This window comes from Aulonocara sp. 'chitande type north' Nkhata Bay, linkage group LG16 (assembly GCF_057382095.1).
Source record: "Aulonocara sp. 'chitande type north' Nkhata Bay isolate Kocher_YH1m ecotype deep benthic linkage group LG16, A_spYH_male_GT1.1, whole genome shotgun sequence".
Lineage (NCBI taxonomy): Eukaryota > Metazoa > Chordata > Actinopteri > Cichliformes > Cichlidae > Aulonocara > Aulonocara sp. 'chitande type north' Nkhata Bay.
The window spans coordinates 28,694,157-28,713,735 of NC_141359.1; the positions used below are offsets into that span (position 1 = coordinate 28,694,157).

A 19,579-nucleotide genomic window follows, 5' to 3' on the forward strand; every position below is an offset into this window, starting at 1 on the left:
ACTCTGTTAGCTTATCACAAGATCTGAGGTAGTGTGACGGATTCTGTTATTAGTAAGTACTCAAGGAAAAATGGTCCTTTTAAATTTGTTTTGTTTACATGTTGTATTGAATTTTCTAGCCAGCTAAAAACCAATCTAAAACATGAACTATAATTGCAACATTACTGCAGTAAAATGACAGAGGAGGTGGTAGGTAAAACCGCTCCAGTGCATGATAAAATATTAAACTTTATTAAAACAATACAACATTCCACACATTAAAAAAAAAAACATAATATAAAAACACCACATTGTAAGTGTTGAAAGTATTCTTTTTAGGAGGTATGCAAACTTCCATTTGCTTCCTGATTCAGTAATGAGTTAAACTGAACAGATGAATATGCTGCTATAAAGTTGATATTGACTTTATCATCCAACTCCCACATACAAAGCAACAAGCAAATGTAGCAGTATTTCTTTAACTCAAGGTAGAGACAATAAGGGATTCTATTTTCCTGGTAAACCACTGCCTTTTCTTCCTGCTCCTTATCTGAATTATTTATAACCTTATAGCGTAACAATATTGGAAATGTCAAGTGTGTTTTAACTCCCACTGCACGTGGCTTTGCTGAGAAATAACAAACCCAAGAAACGGGAGCGGCAAGTCAGAATCAAAGGAAAGACATTTGATCCCAAAGCTTGGCTGTGTTGTGAGCAATTTTGTCTGGAAAAGCAGTTTAAAGAATGAAGAAAGCCCCTCGCATGCCATGAACCGATGTGAATAGACCATCGCGCACAAATAAAACACTCCACCATATACTTGCCCGGAGCCATTGCGGCTATGTGTGAATAGAAAGTTGCTATGTATTCTGACATATTGCAAAGACACATGAACACACAATATGTTTTAAAAACTCACTTTCCCTTGAAGTTTAAACTTTTAAATGATTATATTTACATTTGTGTGCATAAATCATTAAATTGCTAGGGACTGTCTGTGGTTTATCTATACCCAGGTATCCATGGCAGCATGATGCAATTTTAATTTATAGAAATGCAAGTACCAATAAAAAAAAGGACTCAATACTATATTCATATTGACTTGTGCAAACAACTTTGGAAAAATAGAACAAATGGTCAAAAGTAAGCTTTCTTTGGAAATGTTAACACCATTGCATAAAAGCATATAATGCGTAATGTAGCAACTTTTGCAGAAGTCTCAACATGTTCTGTCTGAGCCCGACTCCTCCTTAGAGGACTGCAGAGTTACATTATGCAGCCAGTGTGTCTTTTTTCACTAAGCCAGCTGACCAAATAAGAGAGCGTGCAGTACGTGATGCAGTGTACAAATAAGGATTAAAATATGTTGTATTATATTTTTTCCTTGTGATTTAATTGTAATTACCCTTCAATCTAGAGGAAAAAAATTCTTACGCACACAAAGACTGCTGAGCAGCAGAGCATGAAGCCCACCCGTGCTCAGCACCATACTCCATCAGTCTGGCAGCAGACTAACATTTTCTGCCCATCCCCATGTCCCCTGCTCCAGAAGAAGTGAAAACTACAACAACACACCGTGTGTCAGGCTGTAGCAGTGGGTGCCCACCAAACGGCCAGCTATTAATTATTAAACAGCAGAGTCGGAAGAAAGCACCAGGTAACCTGTGGCTGAGCAATGATAATTCACAAAGGCTTGGATTTGGGCTGTCCAGGTAAGAGCTGAAGGGCAGAAGGACAGGAAAGAGAAAGAGGGGGAGAAAGGTAGTTGCGAGGAACCCTGAGAAAGAATGAAAGGAGACAGACACAGAGACTGAAGAGACTGGGGCTTATCTAATTTGTGGGCACAGTTTTTCATGTTTCTATCCACACCCATAAACAAATAGACGGCACATCTACTTTTTTAAAAAAAAAAATTTTTATTAAATGTACATATCTATTTAAGTAAGTTCAAGTTACTTGAATAAACACTCCGCATGCTTTACCTGTTGTAGTTTGCAAGATGTTGCTCCACGTTTGTTATTCCATGAAGTTTGTGGAGGAACCACTTGTCTATGGCTGTCAGCTGGTGGATCTGATCAACACTCATCATGCCACTGTAGAGGGCCTGAGAAGTAAAAGCAAGAAACAAAGAACGGGATCATCATGATCTTCCATTGTTACGACTATTACGAAACTCGGACATGTGTTTAATTGGTCAGAGTTTTAAAATTTGATTTTATTCTGTGATCGGCTGCTCATGAGAAAAACCACGCAACCAATAACCCAGTGATCTCTAGTGTATTATAAGTAAATCAAGTGCATGAACAATACAGAGTATTATTGCAACATTTCATCTAAAAGAAAAATAAGTATTTTATCTGAAATAAAGTGTCTAAAGTGTCAGGCTGATAGTGTGCAAGCTCCTTGTACTGAAAGCTTTTTATTCACAGCAGCGCCCCAGGTCATTTACAGCATGTCGTCCCCCTCTCGCTCTTCCTACCTTCCTGTCTTCCAACTGTCACTATCTAATAAATGCAAAAAGCCAAAAAATAAATCATAAAAATCTGCGCACACATACAAACAGCTTCCAAGGACAACTTGCCAGAAAGTCCAAGGTTATCTGTAACAAACCATCTGGTGCACCAAGTTATCAACCATGAGAAATACCTACAAAGAGCAGACCAATATAGTCATTTCCAAAACAGGCTGGGATGCCTTGCAAAATTTATGTAGGCTGGAAAGTCATCTATACCCTACACGCACTTGAATGTAGTACATCGTGAAGCAAGGATGCCAAAAGTAGAAAAAAAAAAAAAAAGAATGTTTTCAGTTGTTGCATTTGTGCATGCAGACAAAAACACTTCGGAATAACAAAAGTATAGTTATATTACATTTGCAGTGAAGCACTGAGAACTGCTCACCTAACAGTTGATGTGTCAAGACGGTGTACGTAGCTGAGGTTCAGAGGCGGTCAGACTGGTGTGTAGACAACAACCTGGACCTCAATACCACCAAGACAAAAGAACTGGTAGTTGACTTTAGAAGGTGGAAGTCTGAGCTGCAGCCTGTCAGCATCAATGGGGAGTGTGTGGAAAGGGTCTCCAGTTTCAAGTTCCTGGGTGTGCACATAGACCCAGACCTCCAATGGAGCTCAAACACCTCTGTGGTTTTGAAGAAAGCCCAACAGCGTCTCCACTTTCTGAGAATCCTCAGAAAAATGGACCTGAAGGAGCTGCTGAGCGTCTTCTACCACTGCTCCATTGAAAGTGTGCTGACATACTACATCTGTGTGGTTCTCCAGCTGCACTATGGCACACAGACAGGCAGTCCAGAAGGTCATTAATATGGCCCAAAAAACTCATTAGGCATCCTCTTCCCTTCCCGAAGGATCTGTACAGCACTCGCTGTCTCAAGAGGGCACGCAGCATCCTACAGGACTGTGCATACCTAGGACACTGGGTGTTTAAGCTGCTGCCGTCTGGTAAGATTCAGGCTGCTGAGGTCCTGGACAAACAGACTAAAGCGCAGCAAAAAAATTCTGGCACAACTTCACCTGCTTCCAAGGTGCATGGAGAGGATGAAAGAATTCACAAAGCAGGAACTCCAGCAACACTTGAGGGAAGATGAACAACTTTGATAATTGACCAACGCGTAAGAAGGAGTGCTATGAATATACACAAAAAAATAAAAAAGGACAGTCTTTAATGGTAAAGGTACGTTTGAATTTAGAAAACAAGATTACATCATAACATGATGTTAACATTTCATTATTACTAAGTTAAGTTACTGTGTTGTGTTGCAATGTGTCGTGTCTTGGACCTTTACATCTGGCTGTAAGTCTCTTACAGTTGATGCAATTTGTTTTTTGCTTTACACACAACAAAGAAAATGTCCCCAAGATGTACAGGTGTAAAACTAAAACCATTCAAACTGTTTGAGCTTCTAACAGTCTGAGATCATGTGGATAGCAGGCAGTTTAGCTTTGAGTGACAGTAGCTATGCTTACCACCCCGCAGCATTACAGACTCATGTAACAGACTAGAGATCAAATGTGGATCATCAATCCCTGACGCTGTCACCACCTCAATTATCTCATTCAATACTTAAGGAAATTGATCCATCTACACCGGTGATGAAAAACATGTTCATATGCTGGAGCCATAAATGTTTTTCACCTTGTAAGATCTTTGTGCCTGAAAAATAAAGCTCAACCCTGTGCTTATAAGTGCTGTCTCACCTTCATCTGCTTCTATGAGGAAAGCTACAGACACATAGCAGTATATGTTTGCGCGATCCATCTTTCCTCTCTCTGGAATATATTTGAAGAGCCCTACTGTCAGCTCTGTTTAACTGAATCGAAATTTAAATGACGAGTACAGCCACAGGATTAAGCATTCATAGCTAGGCATGCAGGGACTTTTTTTTCAGCAACACTACAAAATGTGATTTTAATGAGCAAACTATAGTGAGTGTCATTTATTATTAATGTAATGAAGAATAATTGTACCTTAGCGAGGGAGAAGATGCGGGTGCTAGAGGGCACAGCCAGCTCCTGTTCTAGATCGTGGGTGTCGGACCACGGCTTCTTGAGTGGCAGCCGGGGCACAAAGCCATCTACTGATGGATGGCACATCCTTAAGGCCTTCTGCATACTCTCCTCAAACGTACGGCCTATTGCCATCACCTGGATGCAAAGGAAGAAAACACACGATGGAATAATTGGCTTGCCAGAACGCTGAGTAACCGAGTGAGCGGTTAAATGTTTAGCCCCACCTCTCCTACACTCTTCATGGCACTGCCTATTTCACGAGACATGCCGTGAAAGCGGTCGAGGTCCCAGCGAGGAATCTTGGTGACGATGTAGTCTAAACTGGGCTCAAAGCAGGCTGTGGTCTTCTCTGATACAGCATTCTTGATCTCAGGCAGGGGGATTCCCAGAGCCAGCTTAGCAGCCACAAATGCCAAGGGGTAACTGAAACCAGAACCGGAGTGCAGGGAGACCAAAATCAAATAACGATGGGCAAAAGTGCAAGAATATTTTATCAAACATAATTTGTTTAAAAAAAAAAAAGGGTTAAAAAGTGAGTACAGTGTAAAATTATTGTTTTATTACCTCAATAGTCTGTCATACATAAATATCTAAGATCTCTTGATGTGTTAACGTGCATTTTTATCTTCTGCCGCATGAGTTCATAACTCTGCCTTAAAAGAGCCTGTTTCAGGTGTCAACTTACCCAGTTGCTTTGGATGCAAGAGCTGAGCTTCTCGATAGCCGTGCATTCACCTCAATAATGCAGTACTCCAAAGAAGATGGGTGTAAGGCATACTGGATGTTGCATTCGCCAACAATGCCAAGGTGACGTACCACCTTGATAGCAGTTTCACGGAGCATATGGTATTCCTCATTGGATAATGTCTGGCTTGGTGCCACCACAATGGAGTCACCTGTAAAAGAAGTGTTGTTCAGAAGTTGTTCAGACTAAGATTCGCTTTAACGAATAATAAATATATATCTAAACTTGGCTTTAGTTAAGTGAAAGTGACAGAAAAAGTAAACGTGTCACTTAAAAGCCATGGAGTGGTTGTAGCGGGGTTGTTTTCTTTTCTTTTTTTAAATTAGAGAAACTTTTACATACAATAATTTTAAAACATTAGAGACTGTAAAAATTATTTACAGTCATCTCATGTTTTTCCTTATTCATTTTTAGAGGAAAACAAAAAAGCCATGTGACCAAAAAAAAGTGTGTCTTAAATTGAAAACACACCTGTTTGCCTGTTTATACAGTGGACTTTGTGAGAAGCACTTAAACCAGCCTTAATGCTGGCAATAAGAGCAGAACTCAAACCCAACACTTTTTTTCCTCAAAATATTGATACTCTGTGCTCTCCTACCAAAACAGGACAAGGACAACAGCTCTGCAGAACGTCTACAACTGAGTGCACCACCGTGCATTTTCACTTCAATGTCAGTGATTCAAAAAAAAAAAAAAAAAAAAAAAAAAATTGTATCACCTCCCAATGACAATCACTTCTGAATTGTCAAAGGGAGTGTTTTTTTTTTTTTTATCAATTCAAATTACACACCTGTAGTTACAATCATACATCATCTCATGCTAAATGTAAATCACACGTGTTTTGCATCTAATTGCATAAGCATAACTATAAAATGATCTGTAGAACACCAGTACTCTGTTAGTTTGGGACGTGTGTATGCATTATGGATCCACATGGAAAGGAACAGCCAGAGGACCTGGAAAATCTGACTGTGATGTTTAAGAGGTGGGAGGAGGAGAAAAATAAAAATAAATAAATAAATAAATAAATAAATAAACAAACACACACACACACACACACACACACACCAACAACAACACCACAGGAAGTACAGGAAAATTAGTCAATCATAAATGGGGGAAAAAAAAAAAAGTAGTAATATGGTAATCAGAACTACCATGCATAGAGAATGAGTCTAAATCACACTAATCACAAAAAAAAAAAAAATAAAAAATCCATGTAACATGTGGTATTTGCATAATCTAGCGTGGGAAAAAAATAAAATGGCAGGCAAATGTACAGAGGTTATCAAAATCAGACTTCCTGCGACAGCTCAGACAGCATGAAGAACACTGCTTGCACTTCAGTACGGCAAGGTAAAATGAAAGGATAAAACACCTTAATCTTATAAACTAGCACACCACAAGATTGGCCTTAGGATAATCTCAAGTGACAAATCTGAATTGCAATGGAATTTGGGAGGATCCGCCCAAATTCTGCAGAAGGATCAGCGTGAACGGACACGCAAAGTATGTGCAGGTCAATAAAGAGCTGCGCAAACACAGACATCTGTTTAGGCACCCAACATAAGCCTGCATACCACAAGTGGACAGACTGCATTGGCTTTATTGAATTATTATTATTATTATTATCATTATTATTATTATCATTATCATTATCATCATCATCTTATTTTGCAATTTTTCTATTAAAATGGTTAATATTTCTGTAATCCTGCCAGTCCCTACAATTCTTTATATATTTCAGTATATCACTACCAATTTACACTACCATATATTACTACCAAGAGTAAAAAGAAAATGAACATAAAATACAATAAAATTATGTTGCTGTAATTCCAAAGACATGCATAACTATTTTAAGATAAACCGTGACTGAACCATGAGAATTCACAGAGGCTTTGATTTGAGCTACATGTGTTGGTTGATCTCATAGGCAGAGCGAGAGAGAGAGTGAGAGAGAGAGTGAGGGAGCGAGAGAGAGCTGGTGAGCAAGAGTAAATTTAAAATGTTATTCTTTATACAACTCACTGTATGTCAAATTGTTCATTTACCTTCAGTTTATTGGATCAAAACCAATAAAGGCATATGTACAAATTATCCAGTGACCAACAGCTGCTTGCTGCCGACCAGCATTGCTCCATCAAATCTGGCTAGAGTGCCAAACTACCTGAATGACTACAATAATATAATTTGAGGCCTGCAGACCGCATAATCCCTAAGTGAAGACCCAGTGATTGCTACACATCTCAGCCCGGCTCTGAACTAAGCCGGAGAAAACAGTTAACCAACCGAACTTTAACTTGAACTAACTTCTAATTTGTTTACTCTCAGAAATTTGATTATCTTTAGTTTCTTTTATTCATCAATAATCTGGGAAACAAATATCTCTCTTTTGTCATTGCGTCAAAGTTTTACGTTTATGCCAGGTGAATAGGGAGCAACTGTGTCGTTAGTTTCAACCAGTGTGCTCTTGTAACTGTCCAGCTTCAAGGTCAGTATGTCCTTATTGTGCTGGCTCCCAATGGAGTACCAGTAAATACCTCTGAGTGCAGTTCTTTATCGACCTGCACATAATAATTTGTGTGTCAGAGCACAATGATCCTTCTGCAGAAGCTTTAAATTTCATAAAATTAAAAAAAAAAAAAAAAAAAAAAAAAAAAAAAAACCCTCAAAAGACAGGTGAAGTGTGCTCAAAGATATGGAGATTGAGAGAGAAACAAATAAAAAAATTTTCACAAAAATAATAAGAAAGAGCCTTTCATGGTTTGAAAAGGGCCACAGATTAGTGCCTACCTGTGTGGATGCCCAGTGGATCGAAGTTCTCCATGTTGCAGACGGTGACACAGTTATCAGCAACGTCTCGTACCACCTCGTATTCCACCTCTTTCCAGCCAAGCAAAGACTTTTCCACGAGGATTTGATTGCTCATGGCCAGAGCCTACGATACATAAACAGCTTAAACAATTTAGATGTGTGTTTCACTACAATCATCAAACTGAAGCAGAAAGAAATTAATACCTATATATTAAACTTTAAGTAAGTACGTTTAAGTAGTTAGTAGTTTAAGTACTTAGTAGTAGTAAATGCAGTAGAAGTAAATGCAGGACATCCATACTGAAATGTATCAAACTAAAGTTTATGTTTTGTGTAGTAAGGATTTTTGGTCTTTTTAAATAGTGTTTTATCTTTGTAATGCAAACTTCCAAATCACAGTGACAATCACAGAGAAGATGCTTTTCAGAATGCGATAAATGTGCCCTATAGCCGGTCTGTCCTTGTCAGTTATCAAAATAAGGGTTAGAATTGTTTCATTGCAAACTGTCCTTCTGGTTTGTCGATAGCTAAGATGCTTTGTTGAATCAAACTAAATGTAGTAATCTATTAGGACAGTTTGCACCGAAACAATTATCAAACTCTTTTTGATAACAGACAAGGCCAGACCAGGTTAAAGGACTGTCTACCTTGGGGTTTTTGTTTTGCATTCTTGTCTTGGTGAACTGCCCTTGATACAAACCAGGTGAACAGCTGCTGAGTATAATTGGTACCAATGCACTTGCCATTGAAACTTCCAAATGAAACCAAAAATAAATAAATAACTAAAGTAAGCTTCAAAGAAATACTTAAAGAGCACAAACATTAAGCATAAAAATTTAAAAAAAAAAAAAAAAAAAAAAGCAAGCACGCACCAATCTAACACAAGCGGTTCATTTTGAAGCCTGTGATCATAGATTAGAACCAATTGAGCTGTCAGACATAATGCTGAAAAGGGGAAGAGCACAAAAGAATGTTGCTTAGCAACAGAAAACTATTCCTTTCTTGGCACAGGACCAAAGAAATGTATCTGAACAATTTCAAAAGGTATTATTTCTGTGCAGGTTCATGCTGTAAACTCGAGAAAAGGTATAAAAAGAGGAAAAAACATGGTAAGCCTAGGTATAAATGCTCTGATTGATTTGGACAAAAGATTTTGAATGTTTGCTTAAATGCCAGGAGAAAAAAAGGACCAGTGAGAGAAAAAAACAAAAAAAAAAAAAAACATTAGCTATTGATAAGTGTCTGCTTTTTTCTGACCTTCTGGGCAGTTTCCTCCAGCTTTTCTTTATTGGCACACAGACCAGAGCCCAGACCCCCCAGAGCGTAGGCCGATCGCAACATCACCGGGTAGCCTATCTGCTCTGCTGCTCGTAATGCATCAGACACCTGAAGGATGCACATAAATGTTACGCTTCCCATAACAAAAACTGTTGATACGGGCTTTAAACCACTATAGAACTATTACAAACACAAGACCTCCAATATAAGTAATGTCAATGACTTCTTTTTTTTAACACTAACAAAATGCTGGAATCAAGAAATTAGTGGTAGACTACAAGCTGACAGGATATTTTAGTATCTTCTATACGTAGTTACCAAACGTATCGCTCAAGAACACTTTTTTCGGCAACTGGACATGGGTCCTTACCGACTCAACAGCAATACTAGGTGCAATTTTCTCATTGATCTCCATTAGTTTGTCAGCAAAAAGCTGCCTGTCCTCTGTTGCCATTATGGACTCCACAGGGGTTCCAAGGACTTTCACCCCATACTGGTCCAAGATCCCACGCTGGAATAACTCTACCCCTGAAAACAAATTAAAGATGCATGGTTAAACACACACACACACAAAAAAAAAGATATGTCTAAATAAATTACACACATATGTATATATAACACATTTATATTATATCTATTATATATGTTTTACCTTTTTAAGGTAAAAGATTTTTAATATAATATAAAATATATAATACAAAAGGTTTTTAATATAATAGAAGACTTAGACGTAACATTTGAACTGAATTTCAAAGGGACACATTTGCATTTTTCATTCCCTTTGGTCAGTTACACGTACTAATCAAGCAACTGTGCACATCTTACCACAGTTGAGTGCAGTTTGTCCACCCATCGAGAGCAGGATGCCGTCTGGACGCTCTGTCTTGATGACCTCGGTTACAAATTCTGGCGTAACAGGCAGGAAGTAGACTGAGTCAGCCTGCTTGGAGCCCACTTCATTGGTCTGAACGGAGGCTATGTTTGGATTCATGAGCACAGTCTTCAGGTTTTCCTCCTGTATGACCGCAAGGGAAATTATTAAAAGCAAACTCACCCATGACAAAAAGTCTTCAGGGACACTTTTACATCATGTCTGACATTTTAGATGTTCTAAAGTGTTTTCCAGGCCTGTCACATATCTCAGATACAAGAGGCAAGTGTTACTAACAACATTAGCAGCTCTGCTCAATTCTGTGCCCCAATTCAAATGCTAAATAGAATTCAGTCCTCATTAATTTTATCATTGTCATATTGCTGTCATTTATATTTTATTATACCAAACTTTATATTAAAAAAATGATTCCCTCTATTTTTCATAAAAGTCCATTCAAAAATTGGAACATGGGGCCCAGAGATAGTGACAAATTACAGTAAAAGCAAACACCTAAGACACAGCACAACAGCATCAATGCAATTTGGCATTTATTTTTCAAGTCTCTGGAATGCTACAGAGGGAAGGAAAATCATTCCTTTAAAAGATATTCCTTTTACAGGCTGACCTCTAACAGGTTGGTCAAAATGTCCTGTGGCCATTTAATTGGGTTAAGATCTACTGACTGCAAATATCACAGCATGAAATTCATATTGCTGTGCCCTATGTCATCATAGAAGAGAGTATTTACACAAGAATAAAAATGTTACATCCAAGGATAAAGGGGGTCACTCAGGACAACTTTGTTTTCATTTGCAGTGACCATTCCCTGTAATGGATAAGTGGAGCTAACCTATGGCACGAAACGGCCCCCCACAGTATAAGCACGGTGGCACCAAATGCTGTCATTGTTGGGGTCAAGCACTCAGGCCGCCACGGAACTCATCTGGGTATAAACCTTTTTCACGTCTCTGCAGATCACTGCCTGTTGTTTTTGTTTTTTTTTAAATTCCACTAATTCCTCAAATATGTTTTATTTCTTGAAGTGAGCGGTTTATGCAGTACTATAGTGTTGGTCCCTATGCAATTATCAAAAAGTCACAGTTATCTAAGGAGGATTTACTGTTTTTTCAATGCATACCAACTATAATGCACAAGAATTGCAGTTATCAAATGTGCTCTGTCCATGAAAAACTCCTTTTACGTTTGCCTTTTTTTTTTTTTTTTTTTTTTTTTTACAGAGCTTAATCCAAATGCAAGTTTAGTCACAGTTGCCCATTGAGCAGTATTAGCTAGTGAATCTCCTGCATCTGTGTCCAAATAATGAACCATCTTTCATTATCATTTAAATATTCTCATCTTGCCATATTGATTAAAAAAGAAAATCACAATCAACTGGGCCTGCTCAGCATTTTTAGATCTTAATTAGATAAACTAAAATCCCAGTGTTCCACGTAATTAGGGAAAAAGCTGCCAAGCTCATCGATGAAATAAGCTACAGCATCTTAACTACCCAATATAAGGACAGTATAGCAGAATAAATGACACATTTAAAAGTCCATGAATTAAAATGCAGACAAATTGGATCATCACATCACTTTAAAAAAAAAACAAAAAAACAAAAAAACAAAAAAAAAGTCTGCATCGACTCTCACACATAAAGTCACATGAAACACACTTCTATGCCTTCATTCACAACCATATTAAAGTATTATTAATTGGCTACAGAAATGATTAATTCATCCAGATGCTCTGACCTTCATGGCCTTGATGGCTTGAGATCCAGAGTAGTCAAACTCACCAGCCTGACCAATAGAGAGGCCACCAGAACCCAATACAAGCACCTTTGAAACCTGCGTCGACACAAAAAGGTGTGATTGGCACCATTTAAACAGCAGGTTCCACTAAATGACTGATATAAAAGTCTCTTATGTTCAGAATATTTGAAGTTGAACCTGCTCAACCTGGGTGAAATACTCTACCTGGGCCCTGGGAGGGATCCTGGGTTTTATGGGCATGACTGACGCTATGCTGATATTCTTTCCTTTTTTGATCAGGGACAAAAAGACATCAAAGAGAAACTGTGGGGGAGAAGAAAAAAAAAAAAAAGCGCCTTATAATCACAGTTTAAGTATTATATTAACGATATTTTTTTTAATGGTCTCCTGTTAATTGTTTTGGAGCCAAACCCCTATATTGGTTAAAACAAAAGGCTAAATTCTGGCTAAAATGTACATGGAATCTGAATTCAATTTAACTAAAGTGACAGATCTTTGAGATCAAGACAAACGTGCTGAATAAATGATCTTCTAATGCAAAAGTGTGCCATTCGTCCATCTATCCATTCGCTTCCGCTTATCCTTTTCAGGGTCGCGGGGGGCGCTGGAGCCTATCCCAGCTGTCATAGGGCGAGAGGCGGGGTACACCCTGGACAGGTCGGCAGTCTGTCGCAGGGCTATGCAACTAACATCACCCTCAGCTTACTTAGATCAGATTCTAAGAACAGTTAAAAGATGCACCTGATGACTTCTGAGGTCTGACTGATTATTGCTACCTGGACACCACATCACTTTTCCAAACCATTCACAACATTTACACAAGTACTATTTTAGAATAGAGCTCAAAGTTTTACGCAAGTTCCATTTTGTGAATATACTTTAATTAGCTGGAGTATAGTGTTCAGGTACTTCATGCAGCACCATCAAGTTTTTTTAATTACCTCTGTGTCCGTGGGACCGCCCTTAGCCTCAGGGTGAAACTGGGCTGTAAAAACAGGTTTAGTGCTGTGCATGATCCCCTGGAAATTGTGAAATAAAAATCATGAAATTATGTATATATTTAAAAAAAAAAAAAAAAAAGAAAGATACTGTTAGCATTTCGAAAATAAATGCATCTTTCCAAAATATTAGTGTAAACATCATACAGTCCTGTATTTGCTTCAGTTATTGCTGTAAAAGAATTGTTTATTTCTTTATTTTTATAGCCAAAGCCTAGGGAAAAAAGTCCTGTTAAAGACTGAATATTCACACAGACTGAAATCAACCTCATTGGTGCCATCATTTGCGTTGATGAAAAGCGGGCCCCACCCTGGGGGCAGGGACTCGCTGTCTATGCCATAACCGTGGTTCTGTGCGGTAATGAAGGCCTGGCCCGTCATCACATTCAACACCGGCTGGTTCTGGCCTCTGGGGACCCACAGAAATGAATAAAACACATCATCTACTTCATTACATTTTCTGTCGGACAGGTTACACTTTAGACTGAAATCTTTATCTGAATGCAGAGCATATACAGCACGCTGTATCATATTTATGATTGGCTGTTAAATTGGTCACCTGTTGCCCATAGGTAGTTTGTATGACTTGGCTCCTGCAGCCAGGGCAGTGATCTGATTGCCCATACAGATCCCAAATACTGGCTGGGGACGATCGCTCTCCAGCACCTTCACAAAATAAATATTATTACAGAAACAATGGTGGAGCTATAAACACAGTTATGAAAAGAAATTGTTGAAACAAATATATTAAATATTATATAGATAGAGCTCTGCAACAATTTTAGTTCCTTGTTAAACCTGCGAATCAATACTCAAGTCTCTCAGTTCACATAAACATTTGTGAAGCATCCTACCTTGTGCACGTTATTGATGAGTGTCTTGGCCAGAGATGGATCTCCTGGTCCATTAGATATGAACAGGCCATCATAGTCTAGACTAAGCAAGTCCTGGTCCCACGGCACTAGGTGGACTTCTGCACCTCGCTGCACAAAAGCACAAATGTAGTTATTTTGTAATCTTCTGAGTATACTTAAAATGTCAAATGAATGTAAAATCAAAGTAGCAGAAGATGACATTTATTTTATCCCCCTAGCTGTAAAAATAACTACAGACAACACCAAATAGACATAATGTCATAATGAGAGCTCTGACATTTATGGTTTATAATCTCCAAACATGTAATTTTTTTTTAAAAAAATTTTTTTTTTTTTTTTTTTTTTTTTTTTTTAAAACAACAACTGAAAAATAGAACAAAAAGAAAACAGAGAAGGGTCAACGCTGAGTGTAACGAATAAGAGCAAATCGATGAATACAATGTTATAACCAATCCAATTAAAAGCAAATATCACAAGTCATTAACTTTGAGTACAAACATGATGAAAACCCACTCTCTTACCAATCTCCATGCCACAAACAAATTTTACATTTCTGGAGCTCATTAGGCCCAGATTTACTTTCTCAAAATTTCTAGGTCAGGTTGCAGAAAGCATGTAACAGAGCGCTGACTTTTTTATTCTGTGTTTATGCAGAGGAGGTCATTTGGGGCTAAGTCACAAAAACAAGGTCTCCAAATGGAACGCACACAGTCGAACAAGGATGTTTCACGCAACTCTCACCTTAACCAGCAGTCGAATTATGTTATGTTTAATGCCACAGTCGACAGCCACCACTTTAATTGGGTTGCCTTTTCCAAAAACTTTGACTTCCTGGTGAGTATAGAGGCATGACAAGAAGAGGTTAGTGCCATTTCAAAATATCTAAACAAAAGGAGTTTTTAAATCTGATATTATCGTTAAATAAAAAAAAGAAAAAAACTGGCAGTTGTTACCTTGGTTGAAACTTCTGCTACTAAGTTTTTCTGATTGGGGTCAGTTATGTCAACAGGCTGACCATCAAATTCAATCTTCCCCAAAACTGTTCCCTTAAGAGAAACCACAAGCCAAACATATCAGAAACTGACCGACTCATTCATTAAACGTGAAACAGATACAGTCTTTCTAATTGTGGTACCTTATCTCTGATGACTTTGGTCAGCATCCTGGTGTCTATCCCAAACAGTGCAGGAACCTTTTGAGGGTAAGATTTACATTAACAGAAAAGTCATATTCATCATTCACGCATTCTCACAGCTTCTAATTTGCAATCTAACCTTCTCTTCTTGCAGCCATTGACCCAGAGACTTGACAGAGTTCCAGTGGCTGTACTCGTGGCTGTAGTCTTGAACCAGTAGACCAGATACCTAGAGAAACCAAAGCATTGTATGAGCCTTGGAAAAAAAGTCCAATTTAAAACCCCTCCAGTCTATTAACTGCAGTTACACAGTTTTAATAAAAGGGTCAGCCATTCTGACCTGATGCTTCAACCACTTAACCCTAGCTGTAATTAAACAAAAATTCAGTGAAGTAAAAAAAAAAAAAAGGAAAATGGCCATGAGTGGTCAGTGCCAACTGCAGTGTTAATTCTTTATTTGCCAGAAAATTAAAGCAGCTCTAATATGATTCAACATTAACAGCTGACATTGTTATCAGTGAGAAAACTGTGGTGGATTATATGCAGTTAGGTCCATAAGTATCTGGACAATTTATGGCTTGAAAAGCAAACAGACTGCCTTCTGGCAATCATTTTCATAGCCAAGTGAAGCAGTGCACAAAGCCAAACACATAAAGGATCCAGAGGTGAATTTAGTAGCCATTCACTGAAAATCTCAATATGAAGAACAAAGAGATGCCAAGCCAATTTAAGGAAGCCTTAATGAGGTTGAGATGTATCAAAAACTTTAAGAGTGACCAAAAATAACCATCATTCTTAAAAAGAATGAACGCACCACCAGCTCAGCAACACCAGAAAGCTTCAAAAAATGGAATGAGCACAGAGTTTATTTTTCACTTGATTAAGTAAAACCTTTCACATCTATCCAAGTCAAGAACTCTTTACGCGGTAGCTGTATCACTGTTAAAGTCTACATTCAAGAGATGTCCTCAAGACTGCAAATAAAGCGTTTGCATCAAGTTGCAAACCACTGGTTACACTTAACAGGAAACCCTTCCCATGCTCTTTGGGCAGGTCGGAAAAAACTATTTAGGCAGCTAAAACTTAGCTTGTAACAGAGAGATGGGAAACGAAAAGTTTGAAGAAGAAAAGAAACAGATCCAATATGTCACATCAGCTGTCAAATATGGTGGAGGGAATGTTATGGGCATGTATTGCTGGAGCGCCTATAATGGATTGGGCCACTAGTTGAATTGGCTGTAATGGATTGGCTATAGCATTTGCTCGTATTAGCGAAATACTTCAAAAGTGATCGGACAGAACTTCTAAGTGCAAATGGATAACGAGCCAAGCATACTGCAGAAGCATCCCAAGACTTTTTCTCAAGACAAAAAAAAGTGACATTTTCCAACTGCAAAGTCACCTGATCTCAACTCAACAGAGCATGCTATTCAGTTATTAAATACAAAACTGAAGGCAGAGAGAGACTCATAAACAAGCAGCAACTGAAGGAGGTTGCAGTAAAAGCCTAACAGAGCATTTCAGGGGAGAAAATGATATTTGTCTGCATTAGTCTGGTGATGCCCATGGGTTCTAAACTTGAGGCAGGCATTGTTTACACAGGATTTCTATCCAATTATTAAAAACAAAAGAATGAGACAAACGCTTGTACAGTCAGATAATTACTCAATGTAGCGGAATATGAAGACATGCTTGTAAGACAAGCCACACCTTAGTTACCTACTTGAATGCGTTCTGACTCTACATGTTTTCTCAGGCCTAGCTCATCCAGTTCCTCTGTATTCGGCACACCATAGTTCCCTACAATAGGATATGTCAGCGTCAGTATTTGACCTCTATAACTTGGGTCAGTCAGGGCCTCGGGATACCTAAAGTAGAAAAAAAACAGAAACATTTTGTAAAGATTTTTATTGAAGTGATTTATTGGTTTTAAAAAAAATGCACTTACACTTCTATTTAAAACTATATAAATGTGACTGATGCAGAGGTTATCAAATTAAAAGCAAGTTTCATGTCAGATGTCAATGCCTTTTTGTTTCTTCAAATATGTACTGGAATTGTTGAAATGTGCCATTCAAAAGAAATAAAGAAATAAAAATCTAACGGTGTTATAATTTCAGTCAGCATTTCTCCTTCTTACCCCACAAGACCAGTATTGAAGACCAGCTCTCCAGCTACAGAGGCATCATGCCCAAAAGAAATCCCTTTCATCCTGGTGCCATCCTCCAAGACCAGGTGGGCTGTCTGGGCCTGGGAGTTAAAAGTGCCAGCCATTGGCAGTGAATGAGTTAAACCCATTGACTCATGCACTGCAATTGACGGCTATAGACGTCAATGGCAGTGAATGAGTTAAAAAAAAATAACATAATATAAAAAAAAAAAAATCATCACACCCCAAAATAATATATTCTCTTTTTATTAAGCGACTTTGGAAGAACCAAAGGAAAGACTTTGAAAAAGATGTGTTGTAGATTTTGAGTTTAGATGCAATGGCAACCAGTGACGCTCTGGGACATCATGCTGAAACTGCAGGCCTGTGTGAATTGTACTGCGAATGCTGAGACAGACAAATCTGTTTTTCTGTTGTGTAGGAGTGAGAGAGTGCATCTGTACACGTGTCTAAGAGAGAGAGAGAGCTGCATAGATTATTAAAGAGGCTGGTGTGATGCACCATGACCTCCAGATAGCAATCAGGAAAACAGTGACCAATATTACTCGTACTCGTCACAGATATAAAAATATTAGCATACCACCGATTTATTCACAGCCTTAAGATCTTTTAAATTAAAAAAAAGTAATTTCTCAATTAATGCATTTACTTACTAACGTTATTTAGCAAATTAATGCATGTCATTTTAAAAACTAGTACTTTATCTACCACAACCCTGACTCGAAACAAATAAAATTCTCGCCTTTTCCGTGAATGTTGCAATCAGAGATCATCTGAAGCATGACGCAACACTCCTTACACGTTGTGCATAGTTGTGCAGCTGTTTGCCACTTTAGCCGAGACAGGCATGTGAACATCTCACCCACTTACAGCATCTCATTTTACAACTTCTTTTACGAATTGTCACACTAAAATTTCACTTGTCCATGACCGCTCCAAACTGCCTTGAAAAATCAGCCAATTTACTAAAATGTTGCACAATGAAAAACGTCAAGCTCTACCACAAACAACTTAGTGTGTTTTATAGAATATATTCGTGTGTGTATTCGCCGTATGCAAAGCATGCCTGACGCCATTTATTTTAATACACTTGCAGTTTCTACCCCCCCCTCATCTGGCACGGATTCCTATTTGCCAGCCACCATGTGGATCAGCTGTTGTTTGTAAACTTCAGCATTTTTTTCCTGAACTTCAAGGGCTGAATAAAGTAAATTACTTTCAGCGAGATCTTTAAAACAGTTCAGTTCTTGGATTTATCGCAGACAACAGTCCTTACCGGTCACACTTCTGTTTTCTTACCTTGACACTAAAAAGTTTTGCAGTGTGAAGTCTCAGGCAGCCCGCGTTCCCCACGTTTCTGCCTAACACGCATCCTTGTCTCAAAGATTTCACAACGCTGACAGCTTGGAGGATTTTTGCCATATTAACCTATAAGCAGACTTTTAGTAAGACGGCGCAGACGTGGTTGAGAAGCTACTCGTTATAACAAATAACTGAGGGAGAAAAAGTGTGAGCGAGATTTAAGCTTTCCCTCGTGTCCACGCCGCAGGATTGCAGTATAAGCAAGTGAGCGCTTGAAACGTTGATGTGGATTCGCCGGTGGGGAATTGTTGAAGCGCGCGGTGTTTAGGGCCTCGGGGAAAGCCGAATGAATGTAGAAGTAGCATGTGTTTAAATTTCGACTCACGGGTAAAGTGATCACATCCCAGCACTAGAATGGTTGTGGTTTTCTAAACAGTTGATGCAACAATATTGTTTAACCTGTTGTTGAATTGAAGATGACAGATATCACAATACTGATACTGTGATTTTAAATGTTCAAATATTTATGGACCTAATTGTTTATGCATACGTGCTAATACACAGTTGTCGAACTCCAGGCCTCGAGGGCCGGTGTCCTGCAGGTTTTAGATGTGTCCTTGGTCCAACACATCTGATTTAAATGGCTAAATTACCTCCTCAGCATGTCTTGAAGTTCTCCAGAAGCCTGGTAATGAACTAATCATTTGATTCAAGTGTGTTGACCCAGGGTGAGATCTAAAACCTGCAGGACACCCGCCCTCGAGGCCTGGAGTGTGACACCCCTGTTCTAATACCTCTAATTCCTTCATTTTTATCAAATTGAAAATTCAAAACAATCACTATCACTGCAAATACAAGCTACAACACAGAGGTGTACTTACTGAATGCAAGGAAATCTAAACACACGTGACCTTTGTAACATTCAATTTGGGATCAAGGCCACACCTTACTTACCTAGCTGCACTGTGAGATGTCAAAAATATATATTTTGAATTGACTTTAATTGTTTTGAAAGCATAAAGGAACACTCATTCTTTTCATTCTCTAGTAGAGCCAAACAAAAATAAGGTCCACTGTCTCAATACGAGGGAGGAGGGACACAA

General features: G+C 38.5%; 1 protein-coding gene across 4 annotated transcripts in view; it reads right to left on the minus strand.

The window, feature by feature from the left end:
- cps1 (carbamoyl-phosphate synthase 1, mitochondrial) overlaps nucleotides 1-18,799 on the minus strand; it is a 71,464-nt gene extending 52,665 nt beyond the window's left edge. For all 4 annotated transcript variants that reach the window (XM_086266718.1, XM_086266715.1, XM_086266717.1 and 1 more), the window contains exons 1-21: nucleotides 18,474-18,799; nucleotides 17,145-17,254; nucleotides 16,728-16,872; nucleotides 15,144-15,233; nucleotides 15,005-15,061; nucleotides 14,823-14,915; nucleotides 14,611-14,700; nucleotides 13,849-13,977; nucleotides 13,554-13,660; nucleotides 13,262-13,403; nucleotides 12,938-13,015; nucleotides 12,201-12,299; nucleotides 11,976-12,071; nucleotides 10,173-10,362; nucleotides 9,718-9,875; nucleotides 9,327-9,455; nucleotides 8,049-8,193; nucleotides 5,193-5,403; nucleotides 4,732-4,930; nucleotides 4,466-4,642; nucleotides 1,962-2,083 (exon numbers count right to left, since the gene is read on the minus strand). In XM_086266718.1, coding sequence (XP_086122844.1) covers nucleotides 1,962-2,083; nucleotides 4,466-4,642; nucleotides 4,732-4,930; nucleotides 5,193-5,403; nucleotides 8,049-8,193; nucleotides 9,327-9,455; nucleotides 9,718-9,875; nucleotides 10,173-10,362; nucleotides 11,976-12,071; nucleotides 12,201-12,299; nucleotides 12,938-13,015; nucleotides 13,262-13,403; nucleotides 13,554-13,660; nucleotides 13,849-13,977; nucleotides 14,611-14,700; nucleotides 14,823-14,915; nucleotides 15,005-15,061; nucleotides 15,144-15,233; nucleotides 16,728-16,872; nucleotides 17,145-17,254; nucleotides 18,474-18,596 — 2,690 coding nt within the window. In that variant the 5' untranslated portion in view covers nucleotides 18,597-18,799. The remainder of the gene's footprint in view (nucleotides 1-1,961; nucleotides 2,084-4,465; nucleotides 4,643-4,731; nucleotides 4,931-5,192; nucleotides 5,404-8,048; nucleotides 8,194-9,326; nucleotides 9,456-9,717; nucleotides 9,876-10,172; nucleotides 10,363-11,975; nucleotides 12,072-12,200; nucleotides 12,300-12,937; nucleotides 13,016-13,261; nucleotides 13,404-13,553; nucleotides 13,661-13,848; nucleotides 13,978-14,610; nucleotides 14,701-14,822; nucleotides 14,916-15,004; nucleotides 15,062-15,143; nucleotides 15,234-16,727; nucleotides 16,873-17,144; nucleotides 17,255-18,473) is intronic.
- Nucleotides 18,800-19,579: the final 780 nt, after the last annotated feature.